Source organism: Rhinopithecus roxellana, chromosome 15 (assembly GCF_007565055.1).
Source record: "Rhinopithecus roxellana isolate Shanxi Qingling chromosome 15, ASM756505v1, whole genome shotgun sequence".
NCBI classification, from domain to species: Eukaryota; Metazoa; Chordata; class Mammalia; order Primates; family Cercopithecidae; genus Rhinopithecus; species Rhinopithecus roxellana.
Window position 1 is genome coordinate 110,293,283 of NC_044563.1, and position 22,849 is coordinate 110,316,131.

General features: G+C 45.8%; 1 protein-coding gene across 1 annotated transcript in view; it reads right to left on the bottom strand.

Annotated features, from left to right (window-relative positions):
• Positions 1-22,849, bottom strand: part of NAT10 (N-acetyltransferase 10) — a 42,381-nt gene that overhangs the window by 8,221 nt on the left and 11,311 nt on the right. The window contains exons 7-21 of the mRNA XM_010358361.2: positions 21,341-21,455; positions 21,132-21,239; positions 17,034-17,167; positions 15,780-15,873; positions 15,227-15,325; positions 11,233-11,369; positions 7,296-7,420; positions 6,714-6,864; positions 6,028-6,124; positions 5,112-5,228; positions 4,138-4,239; positions 3,972-4,046; positions 3,270-3,386; positions 1,747-1,880; positions 1,499-1,547 (exon numbers count right to left, since the gene is read on the bottom strand). Coding sequence (XP_010356663.2) covers positions 1,499-1,547; positions 1,747-1,880; positions 3,270-3,386; positions 3,972-4,046; positions 4,138-4,239; positions 5,112-5,228; positions 6,028-6,124; positions 6,714-6,864; positions 7,296-7,420; positions 11,233-11,369; positions 15,227-15,325; positions 15,780-15,873; positions 17,034-17,167; positions 21,132-21,239; positions 21,341-21,455 — 1,654 coding nt within the window. The remainder of the gene's footprint in view (positions 1-1,498; positions 1,548-1,746; positions 1,881-3,269; positions 3,387-3,971; positions 4,047-4,137; positions 4,240-5,111; positions 5,229-6,027; positions 6,125-6,713; positions 6,865-7,295; positions 7,421-11,232; positions 11,370-15,226; positions 15,326-15,779; positions 15,874-17,033; positions 17,168-21,131; positions 21,240-21,340; positions 21,456-22,849) is intronic.

Below are 22,849 nucleotides of genomic sequence, written 5' to 3' on the forward strand. Positions count from 1 at the left end.
AACGCACCGACAGAGAACCAACCCATCTCTGTGGCTCCCTGCCTGCACGGAAGCAGCCCAACACCCAGCGGTCCTCACCAGTCCCACTTTAAACCCTCGGACGGACACTGGACACTAGCCTCGGATACTGGCTTTGCCCTAAAACCTCTAACACTTCCCTCTCAGCCGATGGACTCCCCTCATCTGGGAAGACAGAAGCACTCAGAAGAGAACGTCATCATCCTCCCAACCCCAAATCAGCCAGCCAACTGATGCCTTCCATTCCCATCCTCTCTGCCTTCCCTGGGTCTGAAGGATGAAGTAGGTGGTCACCTCTCTTCCTGAGTCTCAAGTCCCACCCACCACTTCCTCAAGGCTAGCACTCTGGCAGTCAGCCCCCCTCACCTACACCACTACTTGTAGAATCGAACTCAGCAGCAAACACACATTCTCTAGAATCTCCCATCTGACAACCCCTCTTTAGCTTCCATTTCCCTCCAGCGACCTTGTTTCTCTGCTTCCTTTCGCTTCCTGAAAGAGTCGCCTGCTCCCCTTCTCGTTCTTCGCCTCCTCTTCCCTCTGGCCAGGCCGAAGCCTCCACTCCACTGCAGCTGCTTCAATGCAGCTCACTGCTACTGATGAATCCAATGGCCAGCTGTCCTCATCCTCCTCATCTCCCTACAGGGCTGACTCCCATTCCCACTTCTCCACCTTGACGTGGACATACCCCGACTTTCTCCTGCGCATCAGGGCTGCTCCTTCTCAGTCCTGTACGTGCTGTGTCCTCCTCCTCAGTCCTCTAAATGTTAGGGTCCAAGGAGTCACCCTCATGTCCTTTCACTGGCTCCAGATATTTTTCATTCACTCAACAAAAGTATTTACTGAACACATACTACACAGCAATTGCTACTCTAAGTGCGAGGAATGCAGCAATGAACAAAACAGACAAGAGCTCCATGCCCTCGTGCAGTGCATTTTATTATGAATATGCTGGTGGCTCCCAAAGCTCCATCTCTAGCCCCAAACTTCCCTACCTCCACATTACTGTAGTCAAATAAATGCCTAGTCCACATTTCCACTTGGATGTCCAATAGGCATCTCACATTAATGTCAAAAAAGAACTCCCACTCTTCCCTCCAAATCTGCTCCTCCTGCAGTGAGTCCCACCTCTGACAGCACCTCCGACACCCAGTTTCTCAAGCCAAAACTCTAGGAGTTACCCTTGATCCTCCTGTCCACTCTCCTTCCTCAGAATCTGATGAACAAGCCCACGTGTACCTCTGCCATTTTATGACTAAGCACAAGGCATGCACTGTATAGTCGGGGAAGAAATGTGTGATGACGTGACCCGTCCCTGAGGATGGCTGTTTCCGTGTCCATCAGAATAAACCTCTTCAGAGGCACAGCCACCTGCTCAGAGCAACACAGCAGGGACGCACTAGGGCTCTTTGCAAGGACAGGCCTCTCACCTACCACAACAGCAAACCTAAACCTCTCCTCTGCTGGATGCCTCACTCACCGGGGTCTGTCTCAGATAAACAGGAACAAATCCAGCTCGTTTCCAGAACCTGCAAAGATACAAAGACAGTAGGTCACTGTGTGTGGCCTCTGGGGAGCGGCTGACAGACACTCAAGGGCAAGCACCAGGAGAGCAGGCCACGAACAGCAGGCTAGCACAGACACCAGCTACCAACAGACACACAGCCCACAGAACTCTTCTTTCTCAATGCCAAGGAGTGATGCTGAGGAAGGAGGGCAGGCAGTTACTTGAGGAGCCTGGGGGTCAAGCCATAGGAAACACCCAGGTAATCCAGGCGCTCAGCGGGCCTCTCATTCAATTTGAGGAGTAAAGGAGGCAGGTCCTTCCGGGGAGTGACGACCTCTTCCAGCAAGCTGACAGCCTGTGAAGATGCCAAGGAGAGAACACAGTCCACTTAACAGAGGGAGAGAGACATCGTCAAGCAACCCTGCCACAGCTCACTCTGGACTCAGCACAACAAAAACTGGGAGAGGTTTCTTGGTTTGTTGCTGTGGTTGTCAAACTATGGGAACACCACAGTCAAGCAATCATTCCTACGTACACAAAACACCTCAACATGCATGGAGTCACACTGCTCTGGACCTCTAGAATGCAGGAAGACAGCCAGAGTTTAGGAATGACTGACAGAGGCCAGGAGTGGTGGCTCATGCCTGTAATCCCAGCACTTTGGGAGACCGAGGCAGGTGGATCACCTGAGGTCAGGAGTTCGAGACTGGCCTAGCCAACATGGCAAAACCCCATCTCTACTAAAAATACAAAAATTAGCCAGACGTGGTGGTGTGTGCTTGTAGTCCCAGTTATTCAGAAGGCTGAGGCAGGAAAACTGCTTGAACCTGGGAGGCAGAGGTTGCAGTGAGCTGAAATCATGCCATTGCACTCCAGCCTGGGAGACAGAGCAAGACTCTATCTCTTTGAAAAAAAAAAAAAAAAGAAAGAAAGAAAAAAGAAATGCCCGACAGATTTACAAAGGGACAGACAGATTCCTATGATCCAGCATGAAGTCCAGGTTCTATCACCTGACAGCCTTGGGAAGTGACAAACCTCTGAGCTTGAACTTTTTTTTTCATTGCTTGAGACAGGGTCTGGCTCTGTCACCCAGGCTGGAGTCCAGTGGCGAGATCTCGGCTCAATGCAGCTTCAACTTCTGGGGTTCAAGCAATCTTCCCACCTCAGCCTCCCAAGTAGCCAGGACTACAGGTGTGTGCCACCACGCTCAGCTAATTTTTGTATTTTTTGTAGAGACGAAGTTTTGCCATGTTGCCCAGCTGCTTCGACTTAAATAAAAGCCCCTTGCCTAGCTCCCAAATAGACATACTATGAAAATCAATGAATGCACATGAAAGGCTGTCACAGTTACTAGTATCAGTCATTCTTACCAAGGAATGACAGAACTTCCCTTAGTCTGAGTGTAGGATGAAAGAGGAGATTATAGAGCAGTGATTCTCAAACTTGAATAAGCATCAGAATCACCTGAGACTCTTGTTGAACTAGAGATTACAGGGTCTACCCCAGAGTTTCTGATTCAGTAGGTCTGGAATGAGGCTCAAGAATTTACATTTTTAACAAGCTGCCAGATGATCCCAATGACACTGATCTGAGGATCTCAAGTGTTCGGTTGGAGAAAGCAGCAGTAGAAGAAAATGAGAGAGGGGCCCAAAGCTCTGGACTGGTTTTTGCTGATGCCCCTAAAAACCCAGAAAATTATCCTCCCAAGAAGCAGGACACAGAAAGTTCGTCAAAAGATGCTTACCTCACTGCTTACGATGTGAATTTCCTGTGGTGTCTCAAGGACCTTTTCCTCCAGACAAGGAAACCTGCCTTCGTAGTACATCTGCAGCAGCTGCAGAGCACGGTTGCCATAGCCCATCTAGGAGTAAACATGAAGGGGAAGAGGCAGAGGGAAGAGAGCTGCTCTCAGTCTAAGCCACGGTGACTCCCCTGTATTGCTTCTAGAGAACCTTCCCTCACCGTCAAACTGCACGGGGCAAGAGAACCAATGAAGTTCCTCAATGAGGTCAAAGCAGAGACGCTATGACTGAAAGCATAGACCCGAGTTCTTAACACTGGTCTAGCCCATCAAGAACAGCCACTTGAGGGTAAGGATGGCTGTGGTTTCTGGTCTCCAGACGGGCAAGCCCAAAAGAAAGGCAGTTTCCGTACCACTGCCTGAAAAGGAAGCTTCTACAGCCAATTACTCAGTGAGGTGTTCTAAGAAGGTAATTTTGGTATGCAGGTCTGGTTCACAAGTCCTTGTTCTCACAAAGGAAGAGTGGGCATATGCCATCATCCTGTCCACCTGCCCACCCCGAACCCTGGCTAAATTCTTCAGAGCAGGGAAGTGCTTACACTTCACTTGCTTCTGCTTGACCATCTTCTTATTCCAACCATCAAGTAACCCCGCCCTAAAGTGCCGCCAGCAACACGGCTTCAGGGGAGCCTGAGGACACATTACCCCTTGATAATCCGGGTGAACAGCAATGCGAACGACCCTTCCACCAGAAAGACCACCAAAGTCTGGATCTTGGAACTGTGTGGGAGATACAAACCAATAACCTAGCAACACAGACATCTTCGGACACCGCCAGCTTCCCTCAGACATGCCAGGGAAAGCCCATCACCTGTTCTGACACTGTCCATGGAATCAGGTCCCCTGAAGCCTTCTTGCCTCGAGACAGACTGTTCAAGATGGACTGGCGAGAAATCTCCCCTTCAAGGCACACCTGTGGGGGAAGCAGGACAGTGCAGGAAGAAAGGCCAGCTCTGATACACAGCCCACTCGCAGAATAAAGCTTGCTTCTCGGACTAGGCCAGTTGTTTCCACCCCGGTGTTCAGGTTTAACCCTGACACTGACTGACACATCCATTCCTAACAGGAGCTTAACTACCATGCCCCATGTTACAAGACAGAAGACAGCCTCCTGACCCAAAAAGTAACAGCCACATTGGAAGAGAGTCTCGATGCATGTTGTGAGTGTGTCAATGTCATCAAGACACAGGATGCTTATGAGGCTCTGTACAGAACAGCACAAGTTCAAAACAACTCAAATGTCTAGCAGGTGAATGGTTGAACAAATCATGGTACATGCATATAATGAAATACTACACAGCTTTTAAAACTTATGTAGATTATGAGTATTTTATACACTGCCTAAAAGTAAAAGCAGATTACTAAATACTGCGTTCCCATGTATATGAAAAGGAAAAGTGATACAGAAATGCATAAATACATCCATGCTAGGCATTAAAAATTTGTTCCCCAATCTGTAGCCTCTAATGCAAAAAGCACCATGTATTGCTTTTGTAATAAAGGGATAAAACAAACAAGTCTGTTTGTGGAAGAAGCTGTGAGTCAACATAAAAGAGTGGTCGATTCTGGCTTTTCCCCGTCCACGAACAGCGGAGCTTTGGGTGTCTAGTGGCGCTGACTTCTTCCAGTGCACCCTAGTCACCTGTCTCAGCAGACCCAGCCCCTTGGTTCCAGACTAGGACTCCACAGTTTCAAAACTCCCACAGTGCAATTATTGAGCCACTAATTCCTGATGCCTCAGTGGTTCCCCAAATCACTGCCACAAGGATGCCTCTGCTCCTATACCTGGATAACAGCAAGCACTTCTGGAAGGGCATTCTGGGTGGGGGGCACGGGAGGCAGAAGGCAGAAGAGATGGTGAGCAGGTGCATCGGAGAGCATCTGGAGATCATTGGGAGAGTTCTGTGGAAGCCAAACACGGGTCAGTGAGAAGCAATCTTCCTCTTGCCCTTTACGCAAGAGGTTCGATTCAGAACCACAGGATGACTGCAGTATTGCCTTCTCCAAAGACAAGTGAAGAGCTCCAGCAAAGCACCTTTCTAGTATTTTGGCAAGTCTGAGACTCTTCATAACAAGTTAAGTGGAACTTAGCCTCAAACGCCTACTGTCTTCTCACCCCAAGCACTGAGGCTGGACAGCAGAAGAGAATTTATTTAGCACTACGTATTTCACAGCTAGGAAGTGAACTTTTTACAGATAAGAGGCTGCTATTTCAGGAAAAACTGTCACCACTTCTAACGCCAACTCCTCAAGCCTTCCGTTACAGGCTGTTCATAAAAATACTACCTAGACATTCAAAAAGTATCCTTTTTAACCAACCCTTTCGTTTTTAAGAGTTTCAGATATTCTAAACTCTCAAATGCACTGTTTCATAAAAATAGCCCAGAGCTACAAAGCTGGTCTCAGGTCAAACTGCACCACCGGGCCACAACTGCAATGTCACCTCATCCTATCAGTTTAGTAGGCAGGCAAGAAATGAAAGCAGCCCTTTAAAAATGGGCACGGCTTTCCACCCTGTCCAGCTACTGCATGGAGCTCCACGCTCTATACCTACATACAGCAAGATCAATGGACCTCATCAATGTCCCAATGGAACAGTCACCTAAGCCACTACGTAATAAAAGATGTAAATCAGGTAAAAGGGGACTGCCAAATGCTGAAGCTCCCTGCTGACATTCACACAAGGGCTAGCTGCAGTTACCTTGTAGTGAGAAGCCACGTAGAGGGCCATAAGCCGTTGGAGGAAAACTTCAGAGGCCTTGTGGTAGCAAAAGAGGGTATCTCTATTAACATAGTAGCTGGGTCTGGAGTTAAGAAACCAAAACCAAACAAGCAGCCCAAGACTGGTCATACTACTCTCTGGAGGCAGAACAAATTTCCCCAGCTGGGAACAGGAGCTCAGTGTCCTAAGCAGAAACACGTAAAAGAAGGAAGAAGAGGGCCGGGCGTGGTGGCTCACACCGGTAATCCCAGCACTTTGGGAGGCTGAGGCAGGCGGATCACAACGTCAGGAGTTCAAGACCAGCCTGACCAACATGGTGAAATCCGTCTCTATTAAAAATATAAAAATTAGCCGGGCGTGGTGGCGCACGCCTGTAATTCCAGCTACTCGAGAGGCTGAGGCATGAGAACTGCTTGAACCCTGGAGGCAGAGGTTACAGTGAGCCGATATCACGCCACTGCACTCCAGCCTGGCAACAGAGCGAGACTCTGTCTCAAAAAAAAAAAAAAAAAAAAAAGAAGGATGAAGAGAAAAAGGAAATTGAAAATGTTCAACTTTCCCCTTTCTCTAGAGCAGCATCCTATGAAACAAAGGGCCCAAATCCTTTGAATTCTTACACCGCCCCTCTCCTTTTCACAGGGCCAGTGAAACCTAGAGGAGGATACAGTTCACAAGCCTCAGGCAAGGGGCAGCCTGAGACTATCCGAGTGATGTTGAGGCAATCCAAGCACAGCAAGTCATTCAGCCACTTCTCCACTGCGTCCCCAGGGGCGTATCGGATTGACTCCTGGAGGGAAACCTCATGCAGTGTCCGTGCTGCTCCCCACAATCACACACACAAAAGAAGAAACAATGATTAAATATGTATTGTCTAAAAAAGCAAGGAAAAATGTTTCACTTTGTATTTGTCCCATGGTGGCCAGAGATGTGTGGTAAGAATTTAAACTGGGTGGCTTAAAATTGTTTTTGGTGGATATTCAACTTGCCACAATACCAACCTCAAAGGGATCTCAAAGCAACCATGCCCTGAGACAAGGACACACAAGGGCCCTGCCATCAGAAGGCCCTAGTCTGGCTCCCATCTGGTCACTGGCCGAGGAAAACTACTTCTCCTCTTGGGGACTCAACCTCCTAGCCTGATGGTGGGAAGGTTTGGTGCTGCTCATGATGTCACAGGGGAAGCGAGGATCGGCAAGTCTGAAGGGCCTTGCTGTAAACCGCGGGGCCCGGCTCAGGTTCTGGGGTACCTGATGCCAATCTGGCTGTCGTCGTGGTCTTATTCTCAGCGGTGGTGCTGACCTGGCTCTGGGCGCTCTGTTGACGGAGCTGCTGAATTAGCTTGAGGGACAGTGACCGGCCAGTGCCCTCATAGCTAGAAGCAAAGGCAAAAGGAATCAGGCATGAGGTACCAAATCCACTGTCTAGGAGGGGACAGAGAGCTGCTTTCCTCCACCTGCTGAAACATCAGATCCCTGCTTCCCCCAGGACAGCCTTGCTCATCTCTGAACTTCCAGCACAGCAGGCACCTGTCCAGAGGCGGCGGGGTGGCACGGTGGCTCAGTGAGGGGCCACCCAGGCCTGGGCTCACATCCTGGCTCATCTACTTAGTATCTTTGGGCAAGGAGTTCAATCTCTTTTAGCCTCATCTTCAAGGGGGGACTATTCTATACACCTCATAGGACTGTGATGTGAACTTAAAAAATAAGGACTGGAAAAAGGGTGTAAGTAAAGCCTTTAGCATAAAGGCTTTAGGCAGTTTTAGTGAAGCTGGAACAAAGTTAAATGGTCAACTAACGGAGCTGCTTTTGGAAGTACAGTGCATAAGGAAATGAACTGAGAACATTTCCAGTTTGGGTAATAAAACAAATCCACCACCTCAGAAATTCCCACTTAAAAGGTGACATAAAACAGCTTTAAAATGTTGGGAAAAAATTAAATCATCTATAATCTGATAACTCAATCAGCTTTCATTGTTGAGTCTTCTTCTCGTCTTTAGTCACAAGCATATGTGACCACAGGGTACACAGAGCCCTTTTTTTCATTACCTCATTTCATAATACTCATTATTATATTCAAAGACTGTAAAATACCTCCTCTTAATTATAAAAGCTAGAATGAGTGTTTTATTCCCACTCTCCACCCCACATAACAAAGGTCTCCCAAAGATACTCCATTTACTTATTTAAGAAAACAGAGTAAGCACAAGCAACAAAACTTAAAAACTTTTGTCATCAAAGGACATTATAATAAAGACGGTGGCCGGGTGCAGTGGCTCATACCTATAATCCCAGCACTTTGGGAGGCGGGTGTATCACCTGAGATCAGGAGTTTGAGACCAGCCTGACCAACATAGTGAAATCCTGTCTCTACTAAAAATACAAAAGTTAGCCGGGCATGGTGGTACACACCTGTAATCCCAGCTACTCGAGAGGCTGAGGCAAGAGAATCGCTTGAATCTGGGAGGTGAAGGTTGCAGTGAGCCAAGATTATGCTACTGCGCTCCAGCCTGGGCAACAGAGTGAGAGTCTGTCTCAAAAAAAAAAAAAGAAAAGAAAAATAAAAAGAAAAGAAAAGAAAGAAAGTGAAAAAACCCATAGAATGGGAGAAAATTTTTGTAAATCACATCTGATAAGGGACCTGCTATCAAGAATATATAAAGAACCCTTACAAATCATTAATAAAAAAGACAACCCAATGAGAGACATGAACAGAGGATATGAATAGACATTTCTCCAAAGAAGATACATGAGTGGCCAACAGGCACATGAAAAGAGGCTAACATCATTAGTCACCAGGAAATGCAAATGAAAATTATAATGAGAGGTCACTTCACACCTATTAGAATGACTATAATCACAATGAAACATAAAAAGTGTGTGAGATAATACAGAAAAGTCAGAACCCTCACACACTGCTGGTGGGAATGTAGAATGTGCAACTGCTTTGTAAGAGTCTGGCAGCTCCTCACATGGTCAAACACAGAGTTAGCCCAGTTGTTTCACTCCTAGGTGTATCCCTAAGAGAACTGAAAAACACGTCCATGCAAAAATCTGCACGCTAACGTTCAAAGCAAGATTATTAATAATAGCCAAGAGGGAGAAATAACCCAAATGTCCACCAACAGATAAAAGGAAAAATAAAATGTGGTATATCCATACAATAGAATACTATTCAACCACAAAAAGGAATGAAATACTGATATATGCTACAAGTCAGTCATGGAAGACCACATATTTTATAATTCCATTTATATGAAACGTCCAAAATAGGCAAATCTATGGCTACAGAAAGTAGATTAGTGAATCCCTAGGGTTGGGGGGTGTGGAGGAACTGGAGGAGGATGCACAGGCTTTCTTTATAGGGTGATAAAAATGTTCTAAAATTGGTTGTGAGCATGGTTGAACAACTCTGTGAACGTACTAAAAACCATTAAATTACATATTTTAAATGGATAGATAGTACAGTATGTGAGTTATATCTCAATAAAGCTGTTCAAAAAATAAAAACCCATTTTATTTCAGTATTTTCAGTGTAAGCAAAAGTCACAATAAATCTGCATACAGAATAATTTTTTTTTTTTTTTTTTTTTTGAGACGGAGTCTGGCTGTGTCACCCAGGCTGGAGTGCAGTGGCGCGATCTCGGCTCACTGCAAGCTCCGCCTCCCGGGTTCCCACCATTCTCCCGCCTCAGCCTCCGAGTAGCTGGGACTACAGGCGCCCGCCACCACGCCCGGCTAATTTTTTGTATTTTTAGTAGAGACGGGGTTTCACCGTGTCAGCCAAGATGGTCTCGATCTCCTGACCTCGTGATCTGCCCGCCTTGGCCTCCCAAAGTGCTGGGATTACAGGCTTGAGCCACCGTGCCCGGCCACAGAATAATCTCTTTAAGATGTGATTTCCATACAGAAATCTTCCCAATATTGGAGATATGTGTTTAGTGACCTCAAAAGATTTCACAATACATTGCTATATTCAAAAAGCAAATTAAAAATGTTTTTGTTCAAATGAAAAAAGTAAATGCAGAGAAAATGTACAACAAAATTCTAACAAAATCTATCTCCAGATGGTTGAATTACAGGTGATTTTTCTTTTCTTTTTTTTTTTTTTTTTGAGACAGAGTCTTGCTCTGTTGCCCAGGCTGGAGTGCAGTGAGGCAATCTCGGCCTCACTGCAGCCTCCGCCTCCTGGGATTAAGCAATTCTTCTGCCTCAGCCTCCTGAGTGCTGGGATTACAGGCACCTGCCACCACACCCAGCTATTATTTTGTATTTTTAGTAGAGACGGGGTTTCACTATGTTGGTCAGGCTGGTCTCGAACTCCTGACCTTGTGATCCACTGGCCTTGGCCTCCCAATGTGCTGGGATTACAGGCGTGAGCCACCACACCTGGCTACAAGTGATTTTTCTTTTGCTTACCTGTTGTAATTTTTCAATAGCAAACATTAAATATTTCAAATTTAAAAATTAAATATTTCAAATTAAAAAAAACACTCATGTCATTATGAGCTTGCTTTTTTATGATAATTATAGTACTTTAATACCATATTTTCTAAGATATAAGGTATTGGTATTGCCATCCATGTATTTTTTTTTTTTTTTTTTTGAGACGGAGTCTTGCTCTGTCGCCCAGGCTAGAGTGCAGTGGCCGGATCTCAGCTCACTGCAAGCTCCGCCTCCCGGGTTTACGCCATTCTCCTGCCTCAGCCTCCGGAGTAGCTGGGACTACAGGCGCCCGCCACCTCGCCCGGCTAGTTTTTTGTATTTTTAGTAGAGACGGGGTTTCACCATGTTAGCCAGGATGGTCTCGATCTCCTGACCTTGTGATCCGCCCGTCTCGGCCTCCCAAAGTGCTGGGATTACAGGCTTGAGCCACCGCGCCCGGCCTACCATCCATGTATCTTTCAACATTTTATCACACTTACAGACAGAAGCACACACTCAGCACATAAGACTAAAATTCTTCAGTCTTATGCTGCCCATTTCATGTTGGGCCAGAAACGTGTAACAGTTCATTAAGAGAGCAGTTTCCATTTGCAGAAGCCCAGTAGAGAGTGAAGCAGCCCCAAACACTCAGAGACTCTGAGAATCAGACTTAGCTGTCCAGGCCCAGGTCACATCCGCTACATGCCCCTGAATCTGCAAGAGCCTGCCACGGGAGTAAGGACTCCTGCTCATGGTGCCTTACCCGTTGATGGTGGATGCCATGAAAACAAGGTAGGGGCCAAGGAGGTTCTTCACCAAGGGGAGAGGGATGGCGGCGGCTTCATCAATCACAACTAGTTCAGCCTGGCCCAGTTTCACAGCATCTGCAGGATGTATATACTGTGGGGAAGGAAAATTTAGATTATTAGCATAGCGAACTCATGTCACAGCTGCGATTACTGGTGACTCATCATAAAGGCTGTTCTCTTTCCTCTCTCTGCCTGTTTCCTTCTCTCCTCTCACTCCTCCTTTCTACTTTTTCCTGGCAGGGCAAAAATGGGATGGGCTTGGAGTCAGACACCTGGGTTCAGAGAGCTCAGCCCCTGATCATGTGACCTTGGACAAGTCACTTAATCCCACAGTGCCTCAGACTCCTCCTCCTGTAAAATGAAGGAAATACCTATCTTATGGCTGCTTGAGGGAAAAATAAAGCAGGTATGTAAAAATGCCCTGCCCAGTGCCTGACTCACAGTGCTGATAGATAGATGGGGGCTTCTTTTCCTTTCTCTGTCTCCTCATGTTTTCCCCCAGCCTCAGATAAGGGAAGCCGATGAGCTCAAGGCACAGCTCGACCCCAGTGGTGGCTAAAGAGGAAGATGTCGGATTTTTCATGCCGGGCACTGTGCTCCCTGCTCTGATGGCATGATTATAAAGGCCAAGTCTCCCTGCTGACAGACATTTCTAGAACTTGTTATTTTCTTAATACATGCACACTTACATATATTTATGCATACAAACAACCTCTTCAGTTTCTTCAGGGCTTCCTGCTAAGTTTAAAGTGGTTTGAAAAGCAATGAGGAGGTTATCTTATAGGAAACCTGAATAACCAATTAACATAAACAAAGATATTCAACCTCACCAATAATCAGTGAAATGCTAAAGACAGCAGGGAGATACCATCTCCCAAAACTTAAACAGCTGTAAAACGTCCAGAGTTGGTGAGCTCTTAGAGAAATTAAAACTCAAATGAATGCTGGCATGGGGGTAAATTGGTATAAACACTATGAAAGAGAATTTGGTAAATTTTAAGAAAGCTGGAAAACTACACAATCCTAAAACCCAACAATTCCACTTTGAGAAACATACATGTAAATATAATTTACTTATATAACACCTAAAGATGAATCAACCAGATCTACAAGCTTTAATCTGCATAGATCTTGAAAACAAATTTTAGAAAAGGAAAGAGGAAGGAGGACAAGTGTAGTATGTTACCACCTATGGACAGATAATTATGTAGTAAACATAGAAACACATGAACTGAAAGGACACACACCAGCATCAGAAATGAGTCACCCCTGGGGAGGGACAGAAGGGAATAGGACGGAAAGGGGTTGAGGGACTTCAGCTGTATTTGTGATGTTTTAGTTCTTTAAAACAAAAATCTAAGTGACATTTAAAATATGAAACAAATACCGCAAACATCAAAATGTCAACAATACTTAAACCTGAGTGTTGGGCACCTGAATGTTATATTGGTCTCTGCACTGTCCTATACATTTGAACTATTTCGTTGCAAATAAGACGTTCTAACTGCTTTGCAACAAGTTGATGAGCCAGGGAGGCGGCAACCTCACCCATTTCTTTTTTTTATTTTTTGAAACAAAGCCTCACTCTGTCGCCCAGGCTGGAGTGCAGTGGAATGATCTCGGCTCATTGCAACCTCTGCCTCCAGGGTTCAACCAATTCTCGGGTTCAACCAATTCCCCTGCCTTGGCCTCCTGAGGAGCTGGGATTGCAGAAGCATGCCACCATGCCTGGCTAATTTTTTTACATTTTAGTAGAGATGGGATTTTACCACGTTGGCCGGGATGGTCTCCAACTCCTGACCTCAAGTGATTCGCCCACCTCAGCCTCCCAAAGCACTGGGATTACAGCCATGAGCCACCGTGCCCGGCCAACCCCACTCATTGCTAGCAGCGGAATGTACATCCTCAACAGGGCCCCAGATCTTAGATTCTTCAAGGGAAAAACTAAACAAGCATCTCATAAAAGCAGCAGAAAGCAGCCCCCCAAGGGAGGTGAAGCCAACTTTTATCTAATATTCTTCTTTTTCTCAATGTTGAGACCAAAGAGAGGCCTGAAAGGAACACAAATGGAACCTCATAAAGTAAGGTCACCTCCTCTGTGCTCACACTGGAGACAAAAGAACTCTGGTAATATGAGAGAGTATTTGATTACAAATTCAAGAAGGAGCAAGGCCCGAGGCAGGGCATTTCACAGAAATGTTTTCCTTCTTCAGTTTGTGTATTTTTCTTGAGTTTTAACAGGTCTCTGTGTTCTCATTGCCTGCAGCCTGACCCTCACCAACAGCAGCCTGTCCTCCTCCCAGCTGGGAGAATCAAGCAAAAGTGAGAAGAAATATACAGAATGAAGAGATTCTAGAAAGAGACTAGTAAGAAAAAATTAAGGTAAAGGGCATAAACACTTAATATTGTTTATAATCTGGCCTCTGATAAACAGGTATAACTTATTGACATGCATATACATATGCTTTGACAGGCATAAAATGCTAGGGTACAAACTGCCAAATTCACCTGGCTCACTTCCCAACCCAATTCCAAAAATAATCAATGAACCTCCTCCAGTAAGAGCCCATTAGTCTCAGTCCATCTGTAAGCCCGTCACCTCATGCCTCTCTTAGAGATTTAGCAAACCTGCAGCCTTTGGACAAGTGCAGACCATTCAGGCTTACAGAGTGCTAGAGATTTTTAGAACTTTCGGGAAAACACTGTTTAAAAAAGAAAATAGGCCACTGGCTAAACCACAAAGATTCAGAGCACATTTTGCAAAGTTCTTTTTTTCATTTAAGCTGTAAGGTTATTGTTCTAGTTACAGATGCAACATTTCAAAAACTGCAATAACTAAGCAAAGTTAGAACTGATGTCGGCCATCAGAGAAATGCAAATCAAAACCACAATGAGATACCATCTCACACCAGTTAGAATGGCAATCATTAAGAAGTCAGGAAACAACAGGTGTTGGAGAGGATGTGGAGAAATAGGAACACTTTTACACTGTTGGTGGGATTGTAAACTAGTTCAACCATTATGGAAAACAGTATGGCAATTCCTCAAGGATCTAGAACTAGATGTACCATATGACCCAGCCATCCCACTACTGGGTATATACCCAAAGGATTATAAATTAGTCTACTACAAAGACACATGTACACGTATGTTTATTGCGGCACTATTCACAATAGCAAAGACTTGGAATCAACCCAAATGTCCATCTGTGACAGACTGGATTAAGAAAATGTGGCACATATACACCATGGAATACTATGCAGCCATAAAAAAGGATGAGTTTGCATCCTTTGTAGGGACATGGATGCAGCTGGAAACCATCATTCTTAGCAAACTATCACAAGAAGAGAAAACCAAACACCGCATGTTCTCACTCATAGGTGGGAACTGAACAATGAGATCACTTGGACTCGGGAAGGGGAACATCACACACTGGGGTCTATCATGGGGAGGGGGGAGGGGGGAGGAGGGAGGGATTGCATTGGGGAGTTATACATGATATAAATGATGAATTGATGGGTGCTGACGAGTTGATGGGTGCAGCACACCAGCATGGCATAAGTATACATATGTAACAAACCTGCACGTTATGCACATGTACCCTAGAACTTAGAGTATAATAAAAAAAAAAAAAAAAAAAAAAAAAAGAACTGATGTCAGAAGAAAGATTCTCTTTTAATTAATCAGCATACTTTCCACCCCACTTATTCCATATTCAAAGGACAAAAACACAACTTTTCAATCTAACTACATATATTTGTTAGTTTGCTGAATTTTTTTTTTAAAAGAGGCTGAAAATCTGGAACAGGTTTAGCAAACAACACCACCATTGTCTAAAAGAGATGCAATTACACAAGACATACATGTCTATAACAGGAAACATCTTAGAGCCAGTAAAATACAGCAAGACACTGGCCCTGCACATCAGGGTCTGAGAACAAGCCTCACCTGAATAGTCTGCCTGTGTTCTCGAAATACATTCACTCTGATCACTGCTTTGTTAAATTCAGGATTTAGAGATTGGATAATCTCATAATCCAGATGTTCCTGGTGGGGAGTCAAACCAATGACAAACTTTAGAAACAAGTTTTAGAAACCAAATATTATGAAAGTAAGAAAGCATTCTAAAGACCTCACTTGGATTTAAACCCAGTACTGTATCAAAACAGAAATCTTTTTTTTTTTTTTTTTTTTGAGATGGAGTTTTGAGCCCAGGCTGGAGTGCAATGGCGTGATCTCAGCTCACTGCAACCTCTGCCCACCCTGGGTTCAAGTGATTCTCCTGCCTCAGCCTCCCGAGTAGCTGGGATTACAGGCATGTGCCACCACGCCAGCTAATTTTGTATTTTTAGTAGAGACGGGGTTTCTCTATGTTGGTCAGGCTGGTCTCGAAGTCCTGACCTCAGGTGATCCGCCGCCTCAGCCTCCCAAAGTACTGGGATTACAGGCATGAGCCACCACGCCTGGTCCAAAATACAAATTCTTAATCCAAATTTCCTACCTGATATTGCAGAGCATCAAACCCTTTAAATACAAATTCAAACAGAGTATGGAGGTTATCAGGGCTTGGGGAGGTAACGAAGATATTGGAGTACCTACAGAACAAAATAAAAGAAGGATTTTTAAGAAATTAGGAACATTTCAAAGAAACAATTTAAAAAAGAAAATATTTTTGTTTGCTCCTGTCCCAAAAGTGATAACCAGAGGTAACAGCAAGGGAAAAAGCCAGGACACCTTTTGGGAAGGAAAGTAAAGCAACTCCAGACATTTAGCTACCAACATCTGTGAAAGCAAATTGCTTAGAAGCACTGTGGAGACAACGCCCTCAGTGTGCAGAACAGACAGACTGCTCCCCAATCTAGGGCACTGCTACAATAAGTAGTTTCACGCCCATCACTAGCTGTGCTGAAACTTTCAAATGGTGAAGCTGGAGAGCTCAATCGGTGCTCAGGCCAAGGCCAAAGCTAACCTCCAAGTTAGCTTTGCCTTGCTGAGTATAAAGGATGCTAACAGCAGATGCTAATGCCTAAGAGACTGCTACAGCTAGAGCAGCACGAAGAACGAAGGACAAGGAGTCAGGAGCTAAGCTCAAGCCCCAGCTCTACCAGCACTGACTTGCTGGAGGATCTTGGGTAAATCCCTGGAACTCCCCAAGCCTGGGTTGATTCATCTATAAAATGCCCACAGAGCTCTAAAGAGCACCAAGGAAGATAATGCACAAAAGCAAACACAGTAAGTTCTAGGTACATTATTATGGCTGAGAAGTTGGAAGAACATACTCTACTGGCAGTTGCATGTATCTTCCATACCAAATAGAAAAGAACAGAAAGTAACATCACACCTAAAACCAGCTCCTCAGAAGCCAAAGAAAGCTTCTCTTAATCAAAATCATTAAAATGTCAAACTTGTACTTTTCTCAGTCAGCAAGGCTGGTCACACATGTTCTCATGCCCTGAGAGGTGCAAAGTTTCTTACTCACATTTCTTTGCTTCTGCATGTTTGTTCAACTATAAATAGCGATTACAAAGGCCCTGGTATATATGTGTCTATGTTTCCACACAAGTAAACATGCACCTTTAGGGTGGGTTGGGGAAACAGCGCTGCTGTTTCCTGGCAGGAAATCAAGACCTAGAGAAATCACACACTGAACCCACTCAGAACTAGGAACGTGAGATACCAGTCCTCTGACCCCAACCCTGCACACTACCCCCACAGCGCCCAGAGTTCCTAAAGATGGAGGATCGAATCCCCTTACCCAAATGCCACCGCCCCAGCAATCGCCAATCCCAGGGCTGCAGATTTTCCCCGTCCTCGGGCAGCTGTGAGTGCAACAGTACTCCTCAGGGTCTTTTCAGAGATACCCTCAATAAATTTCAAGACAGCTTTGGCCTGTGGAAAGAGAGACACATTAGGTGAACTCCAAGAAAGGTCCAAGTTTCTGCCATTCACCACCATCACTGTGGAGAAGTGAGGTTGATGCCAGGCTAAATAAGAGGGCAGCAGTTCCTGCAGGCCAGAGAGCACTGCTCAGCACCTGGACTTCTCACTCCCTTGGTCATCTCCTGTCAGTCTCAAGGCCTTCAGTACCAATTATTAATAGATGCTGATAATTCAAATTTACAGCTTCAGTCTGGAGCATTTCCCTGCACACCAGACTTTTTTTTTTTTTCCTCTAAGATGGAGTTGTGCTCTTGTTGCCCAGGCTGGAGTGCAGTGGTGCGATCTCAGCTCACTGTAACCTCTGCCTCACAAGTTCAAGCGATTTTTCTGCCTCAGCCTCCTAACTGGGATTACAGGTACGTGCCACCAAGCCCGGTTAATTTTTATATTTTTAGTAGAGATGGGGTTTCGCCATGTTGGCCAGGCTGGTCTCAAACTCCTAACCTCAGGTGACCCGCCCACCTTGGCCTCCCAAAATACTGGGATTAACAGGCGTGAGCCATGGCGCCTGGCCCACACCAGACTTTTTTTTTTTTTTTTTTTTTGAGACAGAGTCTCGCTCTGTCACCAGGGGCTGGAGTGCAGTGGTGCAACTTCCACCTCCTGGGTTCACTTCAACCTCCACCTCCTCAGCTCACTTCAACCTCCACCTCCTGGGTTCAAGCGATTCTCCTGCCTCACCCCTCCCAAGTAGCTAGGATTACAGGCACGCACCACCACACCCAGCTAATTTTTGTATTTTCAGTAGAGACAGGGTTTCACCACGTTGACCAGGATGGTCTCCATCTCTTGACCTCGTGATCCGCCCACCTCAGCGTTCCAAAGTGACGGGATTACAGATGTGAGCCACCGCACCCAGCTGACCCACACCAGACTTTTATACACATGCAACTGCTTCCTGCACATTCCCATTTGTACACTACAGATCTCAAACTTCAAACTGAACGCCTGAAGTTGCCCCAAACCTCCTCCACCTAGTCTTTCCCATCTCAGTTAACTGTTCAACTGCTTGGGCCAAAGTCTCCTCAGTTCTTCCCTGATAACTTGATTCGTCAGCAAATCCTGTTACCTTCAAAACATATATAAAATCCTACCATTCCTTACACCACTATCCTCCTCTACTGCTCTCTACTGCTCTGCTCAAAGCCACCACCCTATCCTTCTTCCATCATGACAGCAGCCTCCTGACCAGTCTTCCTGCTGCCATCCTCACCCCACCAGTCTATATTCAACACAGCAGCCATAGGATCCTCTTAAGAAGCAGCCTAGGGATGCCTCTGGACACTATGGACATAAAAGCTTCCACTGCTCCCATCTCTTATAGAGTAAGTGCCAAAGCCCTGCCAGTAGCCTGAAAGATCCTCCAAAAATCTCCTCCTCCACACCCACTCACCCTGCTTCAGCCCCTCGGCCTCCCTGCCAGGCCTGGAACACAGAGGGACATCCCTACCCCAGGCCCATGCATGTGCTGCTCCCTCTGCCTGAAGCACTGGCTCCCCAAGAGCCACAGGGCTTGTTTCCTCACCTCACCTCCTTCATGGCTTGGCTCCAAAATCACCTCCTACATGAGGCCACCCCTGCTCCCTGTATGTAGAACCGCAGCACTCTACCCTCATCTGTCATGCCCTATCCCTCTTTGCAACGTTTTCTTTTTCCCCATTGTACGCAGCATCTTCTGCTTCACCACATGATCTGCTCATGTCTTTCATTTACTGACTGTCTCATCTCACTAGGAGGCAAGCTCCATGAAGCAGGCGCATCCCTCTTGTCTACTGCTGGGCCCCAGTGCCTAGAGGAGAGCCTAGAAGTAAAAGCAAGATGCCAGTGACACTGAAGGACAGGAGCCACTAACTACTTAGGGCCCAAACTTTGCTCCTCAGCTGGATCTGTGCTGGGAATATGTCTTTGAGGGTGGGAGGAAGGCCAGATGGTCCTGAGGAAGTCTGCCTAGGCAACGATGCTAAGAAGACACTGAAGAGACACAGGCCAAGGTAGATGGAAGGGGAGAGGCTTCGGGAAGCCAGAGTTTCTCCAGATGAAAACACTCAAAGGGAATCCAGGTCCTACTTACCTTGGCCTTGCCTGAAGGCTATATTTTACCCTTTTGTTTTATATTATGGAAGTTATAAACTCTGAAAAATCCAATGACATAACAGAAAGGTACCAAATCTAGACTAAAATGCATCCTAAAATGAAGAACCAATATAAAAAAGGCCAAAATCCAACTAAAAAGTGGACAGAAGAAACAAGCAGACTGGCTGACCAAAAACAAAAAACAAACAAACAAAACCAACAGCAACAACAACAAAACAACAGATGACCAATAATTGTATGAAGGAGGTATCCTCCTCTCTTCTAATTAAAGCAGCAACACCAATTAAAACAATGGTCCTATGTTCTCATATCAGATTGGTAAAGACTTACAAGTTTAACAGGAATCACTGTTGCAAGGGTGTAGGGAAAAAGGCATTTCCACACACTGGATAGTTCCATCAACTGGTACAACACCCATGTGAATACACACAACCTCTGATCCAGCAATTTCTCTTCTGGAAACGTATTCTAAACATAGTGCCCACAGACTTATCTGTAAGAATCCCCTAAGAGCGCTGTTTCTAATAGTGGAAATGCTGGAAACAATCCAAATGTCTCACAGTGGACCACTTCCACTCTGTAGTGTGACCCCTTTGCATTTAATTCATTTATGTGCATGAAAAAAGAGGCAGCAGGATACATAATAAACTGTTAACAGCAGTTGTTTCTGCAGAGTGAAACTGCCAAGTGGAAACACCACTTCTTATTTTTTTATGTACTCTTTTTCTATTAACTTCTTGTTTTTTGGTCATAGGCCATTTGTTTTCTTATAACACTACTTAACTAGAATCAGTCTCTCCTGCTTTATCCTATCGCTCACTCCTTCTCTTTTGGATAAAGAGGGTACCAGGAAGTGAATCAAAAAAGCCTAGGCCCTGCAGCCAGAGCTGCATAAAGAGCGATGTAGCTGCTGATCGTATTTCCAGAATGAAAAGGGAAGCCAGCCTGCTGGGACTCAGCCCTAAGTGGGAGGTGTCACTGCAGCTATCTTCCTTCTCAAGGGCAGCAACCCATGTTGCTCATTTGGCTCAAGCTGACCTAGAACCCTGAACACACCTGACAGTTCAAAGACCTCTGGGCTGTACCCAGTCAGTTCCCATCATGGCCCAGGAACTACCAGAGAAGCCAAGTTTACCAGTGCAGACCACCTCGGTGAGCACAGAAATGCATCCTGGTAGCTCTCACCCAGCCTGCTATTTGCACTCAAAGACCAGGTACATATCACCCCAGAGGGCCTGGCCCTTATCAGGCCTCACACTGGAACCAGGGTAAATACCAGACTAGGGGCCTCAAGTTCTCCTCTCACCTCTGAATAAGCTATAGGCAAAAACTTTATATTATCAAAACTTAACTGAAATTGAAGAACACAGGTATATTGCCCACTCTTGGAAAAAGTGGTGAGAGGATTCCTCTTTCAATGTAATCTGTCCAGATGTAGTGGACCATGCCTGTAATCTCAGCACCTTAGGAGGTTGAGGCCTCAACCCCTGCTTGAGGCCAGGGGTTGGAAGTTACAGTGAGCCATGATCATGGCACTGCATTCCAGCTTGGGTGACAGAGCGAGACTCCGTCTTTTAAAAAACAATAATTCATCTGCTCCATCTGTCCCCTGACTAGAGGGGGTAATCCCTAGACTTCTTTTGTGACTCAGACAACATGAAATAGCCCTACTGTTGCTGAGCACACACGAGTACGAGCAAGGGGAAAAGTCCCCTTCTCCAGGGAGGGTCTGAGTCTTGGGTCAACGTACCTTGGCTTCTGTTGCGCTCCGTATGCTATATTCTACCTTTGTGTTGGAAGTTCTGAGCACCACACTCACCTGGTCTACAGTCTTACAGCAGTCCACCAACACACCCACAGGCTGGGTGTCCTGCAAGCTCTCCTTCAACTCCCTCAACTCCAGATCGGAAGGACCAAGACTCTCATCCTACCAGAGAGAGGAGAAGGGGAAGGTCTGTCACTGCCACAGGAAGAACAACAGAGAAAACATAGCCTCCCCCAGATTCCTGGACCCCAGCACAGACTCACCGGAGTCCGGGGAGGCAGGGCCTCAATGGTGGCAACGTGGGAGGAGATGGGCAGGATATTGAGTTGGTCATCAATGACGAGACACTTCTTACAAGAGGCCAGAGAGAGAATAAACCTGAGAAACAAAACTGCTGCAATGAAGTGCTGGAGAGGGCATGCAAGGTCTACACAGAGTATAACTTTTCTTCAAAAAATCATGTGGCCCCAAGTGTCTCTAAGAAAGCCAGAAAAAGCTAAAACCCAGTTGGAGAGCAGCGTGAGATGATTCAGCACCTCCTCCACAAGGCACCTGAACATACTTTAAACAGCAAATCAGAAAACCGAGAACTCATCCCAGGAGATTAATTATAAGCCCTCCTGTTGTGCATGACTGCCACTCTTCCCTAGGCCATGGGGCCCTCCCCTCATCCTCCCAGTCTTGCTCTTTAGCACTGAGGTGTTTCAGGCTATCCTTAAATGGGGAATTCCAAACCCAACCCCATATGATCACCAGTCACACAGGGAAAAAACACAAATGAATTCACCTTCTGTCACTAGGAAAAAGAAATAAAAGGAACAAGGGGAAAGGAAAGCTCCCCAAAGAAATACAATACAAACGTTCTTGCATGCAGGAAAAAAAAATGTGTTTGACTATAAAATTCAAACATCCTCCCATTGCAAGAAAAGGATTTCACAGGCTTCTGTTGTATTCAGTAGCACACAGCTGCTCCTCCTGATCTGCTCATTCTACTGAGTTAGTGCATCACAGATGGTTAAAATGAGAAAGGCCCCCAGGGTTCATCAGGGCTCAGATTTCTACACCTCAGCACTACTGACATTTCGGACCACATAATTCTTTGGTGTGGAGCTGTCCTGTGCACCACCGGTTGTTCAGCAACATCCCTGGCCTCTACCCACTGGATGCCCACGGCACCCACCACCACCCTCCCAAAGTCATTACAATCAAAACATTTCCAGACATTGCCAAATGTCCCCAGGGGGCCAAATGGCTCCAGATGAGAACCACTGATTTAGATCAAATTTTCCTAAGGCGTTTCACAGGGTGCTAACTGGTGTTCCCACCCCGCCAAAAACACCTGTGGTAAGATAAATTTGGGAAACAATCAGTTAAACAGGTCCCTGCTGCTGCAAGACTTTTCAGAGATTACAACAGGCTAGGGTAAATCTTCATAAAGGAAAAACAGTATCTGTGTTTCCCAGACATATATGGTCAAATTCTCCTCACATAGTCCCTCTCAAAAAACTAGTGTTCTATGGCCGGGCACAGTGGCTCACGCCTGTAATCTCAGCACTTTGGGAGGCTGAAGTGAGCAGATCACTTGAGGTCAGGAGTTCGACACCAGCCTGGCCAACATAGTAAAACCCCACCTCTACTAAAAACACAAAAAATGGCCAGGCACGGTGGCTCATCCCAGCACTTTGGGAGACGGAGCGGGGGCAGATCATTTGAGGTCAGGAGATCAGGACCAGCCTGGCCAACATGGTGAAACCTTGTCTCTACTAAAAATA